The 12918-nt window shown below is 40.1% G+C and overlaps 3 protein-coding genes across 4 annotated transcripts in view; 1 reads left to right on the top strand and 2 right to left on the bottom strand.

Moving 5' to 3' along the window:
- The window catches only part of LOC145435743 (armadillo repeat-containing protein 1-like), a 391422-nt gene that overhangs the window by 119458 nt on the left and 259046 nt on the right, over nucleotides 1-12918 (bottom strand). The gene's annotated exons all lie outside the window — the stretch shown is intronic.
- Nucleotides 1-12918, top strand: part of LOC145435598 (uncharacterized) — a 260078-nt gene that overhangs the window by 161310 nt on the left and 85850 nt on the right. The gene's annotated exons all lie outside the window — the stretch shown is intronic.
- On the bottom strand, nucleotides 7964-10881 carry LOC145435779 (uncharacterized). The gene has a single exon (XM_080313055.1). The coding sequence runs from the start codon at nucleotides 9433-9435 to the stop codon at nucleotides 8224-8226; it is 1212 nt and encodes a 403-aa protein (XP_080169181.1). The 5' UTR covers nucleotides 9436-10881; the 3' UTR covers nucleotides 7964-8223.

Genomic DNA, 12918 nt, shown 5'->3' with positions numbered 1-12918 from the left:
TATTAAACTACTTTACAATACTAGTTTACGACAACGTAAGCTTCGATCACTTCGTTTGCGGTCAATTTATTTGTGAGAGAACAATGGCGGCTCATTAAATCATTGAATGATTGAATGATTGCTCACTTTCACGGGTTACAACAGCGTTTCGCGAACAATTCGACCATATGCAAGATACAGTGATTTTTATCGACACCGATTACTTGATGACTTGAAATTGACTCGTGAATTTTGTTCCGAGTCAATCCACAATTCTGATACGCCGAGTCAAGTCAAGTCAAGTTATTTTAGCAAAGTGACTCGAGTCAAGTCAAGTCACACGAAAAAGGTGACTCGAGTCAAGTCATGACTCGAGTCATCCCAACACTGCTCACATAATGATTGATAATGAAATATCCCACTGTGCGAATTTTCCATCAGCCTACTGATACACTTGTGTTTGTGAAAAATGAAGAGTTGGAATAGCAAGGTCCATTTGCGTGATGTCGAAATGTTTGCAAACTCTCTTTCCCCCTGTGATATACATAACCACTATTCCAGAACAATTTAAGGTGAGCTGGTAGATCGAAATGACTAGGCTGAACGTTAAAAGTTCATTGAAGAATCTTTTTCTCAAGTTTGGCGCCATATATGTTCAAGACGCTGGACGCCGAACGCTATCTAACGCATCACCAGTTCAGCCGTCAGACGCCGTGTATACATGCGCCCGGAGTTTGGCGGCTAAGCGAGTTTAACCCCTGTTGTGTCGTCGACAGCAATGTTCCCTCGAATTTTTCACCACGAGTCTGTACGCACTCACCAACACCGTTCGCGGTCGCTTGGACAACAGTTCGTAACGTCAAAAAAGTTATCACTTCGGATTTCTTGTGCGCGGCACGCGTTTTTCTGTGCGCGGCTAAGAGGGAACAGGGGTCGACAGCGTCACCCGTTATTATTACATCCGTCAACACCGATCTCTGTGGAAATAGATTTTCGATACGCATTCACATCAAATAAAAAGCACGGATTTCCAAGACACGACGAGATATTATTTCAAGATATGCAGCTGCATAATTCTCTACTGTCGACCCAATTTCGACTTGAATAGTATGTTGTTTTTAGGAAAATTCATTTATCACTAGCCTACAGTAAATATTTGCACAAGACAGATGACGGTTGCAGGATAATTGAGTGGAATTCGGGGAGTCCGCGAAGACAAAAATGCTAAGGACCTCTGCTCTAATTACAGGAATATACCTGAATAAGAATGACGACCATAATTGCGTTATTCCAGAATGTTAGGATACTATATGTCCTTTTTGTCTAATAAAACCAAAATGTTCTATTTTTTCGCAAAGTGTCCTCTTTTTTTCTCTTAGTGTCAGGCGAGTATATACAGCCAAGTAGGGTTGGATTTAAAACAAACGCAGTTTTAAAACACTTTGTTTAAAACGTGTGTTAAATCGTGTTTTAAACATTTAATGCCTTTTAAAAAATATTGCTTTTTTTAAGTTGTAAAATTAGGCCATAATTGTGTAAATACTTTATAAAAACATGTCGTATGAGCCTACGGACAATTACCACCCGATATAGCCGACGTTTCTATATGGTAGGGTTGGAACTGTCAAAATAGTCGGTTCAACAGCAATAGTATAGAAATTTACCCTATATTTTCAATTGTCGGTCAATGTCAGTAAGCTATGACGTAACAGTTGAATATTCGGGACGCCATGGTTTAAAATTAAAAATGAACAAAAAAGTTTTAAACAAGGGCCTTGTTTTAAACATGTTTGTTTTAAATTGATATGCGTTTTAAATGCAAGCCTACAGCCAAGACTAACTCGACAACGGTTAACTCGCTAAAATAACACTGGAAAGTCGGCTTTTTCCGGAACCGCCGCGAAGTTTGACTACAAAAGGTCAACCAAGCACAAATTATCGGTTTCTAAGGAACCGACTCGGAAATTCGACCTTTCTTTGATAGTCAACCAACCAGCGTAAGCGGTGTTTTATAAAACCTAAGAAGTGGGACATGCTACAAGTCGGTAAATACGGAATCAAAAATAAAGAATATCGGCCAGGTGTTCAATGACCAATGTAGTCGAAATGCCATGAATAAATCAAACAAACAAACCAGCGATTGGCATTTTCCGTGTAAATTTCACGTTGTTACGTCTGTTATACTTGCTTGAAAAGAGTGTCTACTTTTTCGTCTTTTCAATAATATGACGACTAGTAACAATGAACAAGGGGTATCGCAATTCGATAGTTCGGCATTGATGAATGCTGATGCCAATCAATCGATCAATCAACAGATTACATCGGTCTACACAAAATCAGGTTAGGGTTTTGACAACTGATTTTCGCTAATTTTGGGGCGCTGAATCCGAAAATGACCTTAGATTTTCCTTAGTCATATATCCCTAATTTAAAATAAAAATTGACCCCCTCTGTTGTCAAGGCAAGGAATTCTGATGCAATAAACACTGTTTTACCTACAATAATCTAGCTTTCATTAGCAAACATAGCAGTCTATATTATATTCACTCAAATTTGCGTTGTCTTTATTAAAATTTCATGCCTTGGAATAAAAATAGGCATGCAAAAGTGCAACCATACATCAAACGCTACATTACGCTGACGAATACGTCGATATGACATTAACAAGGTATTAGCCAAATTATAGCCTACAGTTCACACAATATGCACATAGACATTCCAATGGAGTGCAGAAATTCTGAAGACACATTCAGAAATAACGGAAGTTCCAAAATAAAGATCGACTCAGAGGGACTTGGGCAGGGCGAGTTCAGAAACATCCAAAAAAGACGTGGCATAAAATATGAACTGTTCACTTATAAGCTTAAAAATGCTCTTTTGAGGGACTTTCTTTTACCAGCAGCACCTGGAATTTCTCCTTTCAAACGCGAGCAATAGTCGGCCATCATATCACAATCCAAGTACAGGTGGGGACTGTGTCCCTGTCAGAGTTGGATCAATTACAATAATTCAGTACAATTACAATAATTCAGTACAATTACAATTACTTTCTTGAATGTTTAAATTACATTACAACTACTCAATGCTAAAAATGTCAAATTACAATTACAATTACTGTTAAACATGTAATTGATTCGGTAGAGAGGTGTTCTTTGACAGCCGTAGCGACGTAATTAGCAACAATCTCAAGCTATTCAGTATTCATGTTTCATTCATGATACGTAGAATACCCTTTAATTAAAAGAAAACTCGAACTATTCCTAATCATGAGTACTGAAAACTACAAACACAGAAAAATGTTTCAAGCGACTGTTAACAACCAAAAGTTTGAGCGACTAACAGCGAATAGGCTACAGGACAGTCAATGAAATCAACAGATTAGGCTATTCAGAGCTTAGTGAGGATAATGAAATCTAATTGGTAAGGCGTCAGCGATAAGGATGATACCGATAAGATGTGTAAAATTGCAATAAATGCAAAAGGAAAGAACTTCCTGATAATTGCGAATTACAACATTTTGGTTCGCACTTACATTTTCACTTGCTTGGAAACTGTTAGATTGCATTTGATGAACATCGGGGTGTGAAAATTTCTGGCCCCGGTAGATTTGGCCAAGATTGGGATAACATCTCAACAAATGCGTGATCAAGTTTGATGAAGCCTTGGTTGGAAACTTGAATTTCTTTTTGCAATTGTTGCAGCAAGCCTAGGTACTGGTCAGAGATTTAAAAATAAAACTCTGACCGTGGTGTAAGAAATGGTTCAGCACAGGTTTCAGAAGAGCTTATTTGCTGTTGATGCATTTTTGAGATATCGAGATTTAGTTGACACCACTGGTTCTCTAACTTTTTTAGACACGCCCCCCTTTATGACAGTGAAATATTTCGTGTCCCCCTTATCGTCATATCACACAATGAAACCAGAACGTTAGCAATCCTTACAGATAGTTTGATGGTATGGAAGGTTATGACTGTTGATGAGAGAATTCTCCAATATGAAATTCCGACTACACATAGAGCAATAACTATGAAATGGAGGTGAATCGCGCCAAGCGCGAAAAAATTTCAGTTTACTGGAGCTTCGAGCCCCCTTCAGATGCTTTCACACCGCCCAAGGGGGGCACGCCCGCCAGTTTGTCAACCACTGGTTTAGCCTATATTGTAAAAAATTTGGATTTGAATAAAATAGTATTTACGGTGGGCACCACTATAATAAATAATTGAAGAATTGGTCACCGTAAATACTATTTTATTCATAATCCAAATTTTTCGACGGCAATAACTCCGCTTCCACTGGTTGAAATTGAACCAAATTTGGTGAACATCGTTTCTATAGACAACCTAACACTTTCATGGGGTGAACAGAAAATTTTCAAATTTTTTTGTTATTTATTTTTATATAATAAATAGAAACTTTCTTCTCCTGTAGCAATGCCGCTACTGGTTGGAATTGAACCAAATTTGGTGTGTAGGCTTAAATTAGTTAACCTAACAATCTTATCAAGTAGCCAGTACGATTTGAGAAAAAAAGTCATTTTTGCAGAGCCCTAATGACCATGTCAGCCTATCTGTTTTGGTCCGTGGAAATATGAGCATGAGACATTATGGTCCGTGGAAATATGAGCATGAGACATTATAGCATGTGACACTTCGGCATGCGACACATGAGCATGTGGGATGGATTACACGTTGGGGGTGGATTTAGGGTAAGGCTTGGGGTTAGGATATATATAGGGGTAGGGTTACCATATTTCTGTGACCCAAATTCTGGACACACTGTAGCGCCCACTAGCGGATTTCAAAGTGAGTTATGACGCCACAGTAGCAAAGCTTTGCTCATAGACCAGAGGTGGTCACACGATCCGGTTTAGGAGTATGTGGCTGTGTGTTGTGTAATCGCGACCGAAACCATATTTTTCAGCCCCTTTCCGCCCAAATAAACGATGATTTTGAGCCCACCATAGGGTAATCGATCGAACATCTGGAAGGGGGGCTTGCTATATGAATCTGGTTTCTATATCCATATGGTCGTTAAATTTTTTGAATGAATTCTGTCAATAATATTGGTTGTTCCATATATTACTATATAGTTACTACTCTCCGTCCACATGATTTGAGTTAGCGGTAGAGGATGATGAGTTCGCAAATGAAGCGAGCGTAATCATACATCGTTAAGTCATGTTCATGTCCCAACGATAAGATTATTAATAAGCCTTATGCCGGTGCGCACCACGGAGCTTTAGAAACACCCCAGTGGTTTCCAACCTTTTATGGTCGCGACTTCATCTCCAATTTGAAAATTTTTCGTGGCCCAGATCAAAATTTGACGAGCTGATTACTAAAAGAAGTCAGCACCTTTGCCCAGACTTACTCACGGGCCGATTACGCTCAACATACATTTTTGAAGAGAACTAGTTTCATACTTAAGGATTCTGCAATAAAAAAAATTTGGAAAATTTTGTTAGTTCAGCAGTACCTTACGGCCTTAAAAAGCGGGACGTTTGGCTGACTGGTCGGGACGCCGGGACAAGACATTGAAAAGCGGGACTATCCCGCCTAAAACGGGACGTGTGGTAAGCCTATATAGGGGTGAATTTCAGGGTTACGTTTCGGGTTAGTTTTTGGGTTATAAAGTCACATACTGAAGAGACGCAAGCTAAAGTGCCCCATGCTCGACTGTAGTTCTCCATAGTGTCGCATGCTCGTATGTCGGGAAGCCATTTGTACCATTTGAGCAGACAATGGGCGGTCTTCAACGATAGGCCTATAAGTAGGCTACAAGATGTAAAATGTGAAATGATAAGTTCACCGACAGTGCAAACATCTACCATGGAAATGAAATGCAAAAAAAATTTGACATTAATTGCAATGTCAACAAGAATTAGCCGTAATTATTAGATAACAAGCATTATTCACAAAATAAAATCACAGGCTGTACGCAACGTAACAACGGCAAGAAATAAGGTCACAACTACACAAGTACACATGTACCCCGAGGTGGTCAAAGTTGGTAAGCATTTCTACTTGAGTAGTAGAAATACACCGCAAATTTCTATTAAATTACAACCAGGAGCGGCAATCACGAAGACATATCAAAACTACTATAGGTGGAGGTATAAATTGAAAGGTCTTCAAAGTACTCGGGTAGTTCTTAAAAGTTGATTTTGTCGGAGGGGCAAGGGTTGCATACTTTAAGCAGTTGAGCCGAGGTAGATAACTTCAAAACAGCAGATTTCTTCTGCATGACTGACACAAAACGATTAATGACACTACTAATAGTTGCATTAGGGTTGTTCAAAAATGACTATTTTTTCGCATTCCGGGGATTAACTGATAAAATTGTTAGGTTGCATGAAAAAACGGCGCACACCAAATTTGGTTCAATTCCAACCTGTAAGTACAAACCGCCGCAGAGTCAATTGCAATTTAAACATTCATTAAAAACAAAAAAAATTTCAAATTTTACTGTTAACTCCACTGAATTGTCAATTTGCTTGAGAGATGCATAACAGTTTCTGGCCACTTCCAACCGGTAGAAGCAAAGTTATTGCAATTCAAATTTTCGGATTTGCAAAAATAGCACTGATGGTGGGTGATCCCAGAATTATATTGATAAAAAACTTGAACAACTTCGCTTCTACTGGTTGGAATTGCCAAACTTCGTTTAGATCGTTTTTGTACACAACGTAACAATTTCATGGGGTTGACAGTGAAATTTGAATTTCAATTGGCTTGCTGGTTGGGATCGAGCCAAACTCGGTGTGAAGCTTTTTTTGAGTCAACCTAACAATTCAATAAGTGAATCCCCGGAATCCGGAAAAAAAGTTGACTTTGAACAACTCCAACATGCAGTCATCAAATATATGCACAGAAAACAAACTGGAAACGAACTAAAGGTGGTAGTTGAGTAGGGCAAGTTGATTTGGTGGAAGCCTCGCATGTATTTGGCAATTTATCAGTGGACTCATTTGAAATTGCAGGATGCAGCTTTCCAACTATCACAAAACGCCTAATGTAACTAGGGCAAGTTTTTGCAACGATTTTTTACAACTTCCGGCAGCTTCCTAAACAATGTTCCCTCTAAGCTGCGCACGTGCGCAAATGCGCAGTGCTGACGCGGTCTCTGCGCACAGAAAATCCAAGTTGCGCACAAAAAATCCGAAGTGATGACCTTTTTTTTAGTCGTTACGCACTGTTGTCCAAGGCTCTGCGCAGTAAATTGTCGAGTGTGCGCAGACTGGTCAAAAATTAGAGGGAACATTGTTCCTAAATACTCAGAAGTTATGAAATATTGTGTTTTAAGCTGTTTAGAGAAATGAAATCCTACATTGCAACTTTTTCGATTTTCGATGCAGCCAACTTTTTACTGGAAATACTTGGAACTACATGTAAATATATCGCTTGATTATTTCACTATCGTTTAAATTCGACGTCCTTTCTGATTTGACGTACATTCAGGCTAGACCGCCAAAAATTATATTTTCACTGGGTCAATTTGTTCAGGTTATTAATTTTGTCAAGTCTCCAACATTAAGTTTTGCTACCGTGCCATGGGTACGGAACGATTCGAGTATCTCATACCCAAATAATTTCAAGGAACTTGTCCATAAATGCAACTTTTTAGTGCAAGTTTTGTGAAAAATAAGGGCGACTGTCCTCGGATTTGACTGCAACAAAAACTTGCCCTACTAAAATCGCTACAACTACCATGTAGTTCCAGTATATATTCAGGAGTTGCCGTGGTGACTATTAAGGAGTACTCAAGTAGGCTTCGCCTACTTGAGCAGTTATATTTTGTGACTAGTCCCAATTCTTCTTAACGAGTTTTTGGACGAACTTATTACTAAAGTAGTTTTCATACCCTTCATTTTCTACGGCCGGGACTTGAAGTAGGATTCTAATAGTGTAGAAATTCAAGTCATTTTTTATTGAGTAGTAACGCTGACTACTTGGACCACCTCTTCATTTGCGTTGCATCGACATGAGTTTCACAAACCACACAATTCATATCCGTCTTGCTTGACACTTTACGATGCTGAGTGTCATCCTTGCCATGCAAATCTTCTGTGCATCGTTCCGATTTAAGGATACGTACCGCCATGCGAGGGCACCATGGATGAGTGAAAAGGATTCGCATATTAGAGGCAAAATCTTTCTGTCCAATATGTTTTCTTGCATGCTCTTTCAAATAATCGGACAGGGCGAGAATGTTCTTTTGTCGGATCGCGCTCACGAATTCTTCGCATCATTTCCCGGCTAAGTGACGGCGCATGTGTGTATTCAAACTAGATTTTTCACTGAATTTCATATCGCAAATGTCGCAGCGATGGTTCCTGAGGCCGCTATGAGTTAGCGAGTGACGTGCGAGCTTATATCTGGCAATGAAAGCCTTCCCGCATACACCACATCTATGGTCTTTGACTCCGGTATGAATTCGGGCGTGCTTGTGCAAGTAATAAAGTCGAGTAAATCCTTTGCCGCAGACCTCACAAGCGAATTCTTCGCCACAATCCACGACTGAATGAATGCGCATGTGGTTGTTCAAACCCACTTTTCCACGAAATCCGCTGTCGCATATGATACATCGATGTTGTGGGAGGCTACTATGAATTAGCGAATGGCGTTCCAGATGCCCCTTTTGAAAGAAAGCCTTTCCACATATATCACACTCATGACCCGTGAACCCAGTATGAATTTTCTTGTGCGAAACCAAAGCCCCATTATGAAGGAATGCTATACCGCATATCTCGCAAATGAATCTTTTGATGAGTTTCAAACCGAGATGACTGCGCATGTGAGCAGTTAACAGTGAACTAAGATGAAAGTCCTTGCCGCATACCTCGCATCGGTGTTGCATCGCGTCGGCGTGAACCAGCGAATGACTTGTCAGGTGGCTCCGACGAATAAACCCTTTACCACATATGCCGCAAACATAGTCTCTGATTCCCATGTGGACTTTCAAGTGGCATTTCAGATTTTCACCCGAACCCATTGCTATTCCACAGATTTCGCAATCGTGTTTATTTACATCAAGATGAGTTTTTTTGTGGTTATTCAAAGTTTGAATAGTAAGACACTCCATCGCGCAGATTTCACATTTATATCTTTTGATGCTGGAATGAAAACCGAGCAAATGCGTTCTCAAGTGTGTTTTTTGACGAAATTCCTTGTCGCAGATGTCGCATTTATGTTCTTTGACACCGGAATGAGCAAGCATGTGCGTATTCAAGTGGGCATTTTGACGGAATGCCTTGTGGCATATCTCGCATCGAAACCGTCTGATGTCAGAGTGATATAACATATGTTTGTACAGTACTGAACTATTCACAAACGCTTTTCCGCAGATATCACACTTGTACGCTTTCACCCCGGTGTGAATAATCACGTGAGATCGAAGGTGCAAAGGTGATTTGAAGACTTTTCCGCAAATCTCGCACACATTGGAATTACGAGTCATAGTCTTCGGTATCTTGCTGATGTAATGTAAATTATGTGATGCCCAGTTTCAGGTAAATAGTCTTGTTCTAGCGAGAATCTGCGTAAAATAGTTAACAAAATAGAAGTCGTTCATCATATCTTTAAAACCTCTGGCGTTGAAATCAGGGCTGTTATTTTCCTAAATATGGAAATCAAATCGACTCGATTTGCGTATTGACTCGAATTGTCATATGACTTGAGACTCGGACAGGCAAGACAGGCATTTCATTGTAAGCAAACAGCAGCAGTAATTACAATGACTTAGGACTCGGACTCTTGAAAGTCTCAACAGTATGACTTGGACTAGACTAGTGGTTCCCAACCTGGGGGTCGTGAAAGCATCTGAGGAGGCCGCGAAGAAGCGGTCAACTGAAAAAAAATTTTTACCTCTAATTCACGCGTGTTTCTCTTTATATAGACCAAATTTCACATTTTTTAATCCTCTCAACAGTCATAACCTTCCATGCCATTAAACAATCAGTTGGGGTTACTAGCATCCTGTTTGGATTTTGTGATACGACAATAAGGGTGGGCGCGAAATTTTTCACTATCATAAAGGGGTCGTGTCTAAAAAAAGGTTGGGAACCATTGGACTAGACCCTTTGCACCCTGACTTTGACTTGACTCGGTGTTGAATTGAAAATGACTCGACCTGACTCAAGTCTTATGATCGACAAGTTAGTGGTTATATCCCGGGCTATGTTGAATTCAGCACTTTGCAAAATCCTAGTCTACCCCTAGCCAAACTACAAAATCTAACCCTAAGTTCCTACCCCAATAAATAACCCTACATTTCTGCCCCGCTATAACCCGAACCCAGTGTGCCCGGCCTCACAAAATTAGTCATTTTTGTGGCAGAAGAACTATAACGCCTTGAATGATACAATCGCAAACACACTGTGATGCCGTGCACGTCGACAAAATCAGGCAAACAAAGTGTTCCCAGTTGACAGTTGTCTAATTAAATGCTTTACAGATCCGCGACAAAAATAAATAATTCTGTGACAGTGACACCAGGTACACCTTCCTTCACTTTACAATCCTAAAGCCCAAATCCTCCCTAAAAAATATATTATTTTACTCGAATACGAACCACTCACAGTCCAAGGTAACACCCATCGCATCGAATCTCTAGTGTACTTTCTTGTCCACAACAACACGGTAATCACCAGTCAGGGTTCCCCATGAACATGTCAAAGTCTATAAATATACCTTAGGATCCATATTATCGTTTGCGGCCAGGGTATCGTAGGATTTGAGGTTAACCCCAACCCTAATCTTCCGTTACTACGACCCTTACACTAATTATAAACATATCGTAGTTGAAGCACCGCTGTGATGCTAATAGTAATAGAACATCAGCGGTAATATGATAATCGGGTAAGCTAAGCTACGCAGAAGCACAGAGAGGTGAAGCGGAAGCTCTGTTCACACCGCTTGCAAAAATTGAACGCAGCCATGCATGACGGATAACAGCTGGAGTGGTGAGTCAATCAGGTTTATTAATATTTTCATCGTTTCAAAAACATCACAAGACTGCGATACAACGAAAAGATAGGAAGGTGTCGAAACAACTTGGAGTAGCCATTAAGATAAGACACGCACCTTAGCCTAGGCGAAGTAAATAAGAGGCATGCACACAGAATGCAAAGTAATGCAGGTGGTATGCACTATGCAGGTGCAGGTGGTATGTGGCGGAGAGCGAGGTCGATGTTAGGTCGTGGTCCGGTAATCCTGAAGACTGGCTAGTATTCATTTAAAAGAAATTGCGTATATTTAGACTTGAATGCGGACATGCTCGACGACTGTCAGATCATAGCAATTTACAACGTAGCTAGCATGGAGACTCGATCTGGTAACTTGTAGTTTGCAGCTCTCCCTAGTGGGTAGGTAACCAAATATGACGATGCCGTTGCTGTAGTGCGGATTGTGCTGGTTTTTGCTGTAAATTGAACTCATTTGGAGTTCGGATAATTCTTGGATATGGTATTCAATGAAGAGTAATTGCTAAGAATTTTAGACAACGGTAGTATCTCCCTCACAGAAAGTATTTTCTATCGCTTCGTAGAACGTCTATGCAGTGATATCGGGATATTTCCAGCAGACATTTCAAGTAAAGTTTGACATCAGAAATCAAGAACATTTCGGCGACCTGCATTATCTACCTGTGCTTATCAATAGTGAATTGCATCCAGGAGGAAATACTACAAGACTTCAATCAAATTTTTATGGGCTAAAATTGGAAATGTCGCGATGATAATACTGAATGCCCGCTAATCATATTGTGGAACCACCTTCCTCCAATTACGTATGAAAAAATCAAAAGATTCATTCCTTCAAGATCCTCCAGTGGAGGTATTTTTATTACCAATGATGACGAAAGATTCTAATGTACATGACTGGTTCACTATTAACATGCAGATAGCAGAATAGTACGACTATATATGTAAATTGAATTCAATCGGACATATCCTCCAATAGATCTTCACGAATCCTCAAGAGCTTCTTGGAGGTACAGAACTTCAATATACAATTAAATAGTATATTCATATTGAAATGAACCCGAATATTTTCGGCTGACACTCGTCAGGGGTAATCGTCAGCAACTAGTAGAGAATTGGAAAGAACATTGTATATCAACAATCGTATCACAAAATATGACGTCACCAGCATGAAATTTCGAATGAGAGAGCGTTCAATGTACTATTTTTAGGTGATACACGAACTCCTTTTGTTGACAGAGTTTTGGTTGGTGTATTTTGATAAAAGTTGATTCCAAGGCACACAAATGGAATTGTGAACGGCCTCGACCTACGATTCGAAATCGGTCGCCTCGATAATTATTCGCACAAATCGGATTATCCAACAGATGTTTGCCGATGGCAGAATTAATGGCCTTTGATTGATCAGCATCAATCTTAAGTGGATGAGTTAAGGGTGAGCTTTTCACATCGCGTGACGCACGTGTTCTGATAAATCCAGGGACATGTTGGTTTATGCGGTCCTGCAGACGCCTTGACGTTCTTCCCACGTAGCCACAATCACAGTGGCACCTATATTCGTACACTACATTACTTTGTTGAAGTGCAGGAAGCACGTCTTTGCGTGTTGAAGGGAGCAGTTGTGTTGTTGTAAAAATCACATTGGTTTTGACTGTATCGTAACATTTACCGACAGCAGAAATCAATTGTTTTTCAAAGCGGGTGGAAATGGGGCCAATCCAAGGTAGATGGATATAAACATCTTTTATTGTTCGTGCGGTGGGCTCTGTTTGTTTTTCTGCGTTGAATTGCGTTAATTTCCTCTCCATGCCGCGGCTGATGACGTGTTCAGGGTAACCGTTATCAAGTAAGATTTTTCGGATGTAGTCAAGTTCTAAACTCAGTTTGTTACCCGAACATATCATCAACGCTCTATGCACGAGTGTGCCTATGAGGTTAATTTTTTCTGCGCCGAGGACTAA

The sequence above is a fragment of the Botryllus schlosseri genome, chromosome 1 (assembly GCF_051294905.1).
Source record: "Botryllus schlosseri isolate E-star chromosome 1, Bs_hap1, whole genome shotgun sequence".
Lineage (NCBI taxonomy): Eukaryota > Metazoa > Chordata > Ascidiacea > Stolidobranchia > Styelidae > Botryllus > Botryllus schlosseri.
This window is presented reverse-complemented; position numbering and strand designations above follow the sequence as displayed.

Excerpts from the sequence above, each read along its gene's own strand:
- LOC145435779 (XM_080313055.1), bottom strand. The coding sequence starts at position 9,435 with ATGACTCGTAATTCCAATGTGTGCGAGATTTGCGGAAAAGTCTTCAAA.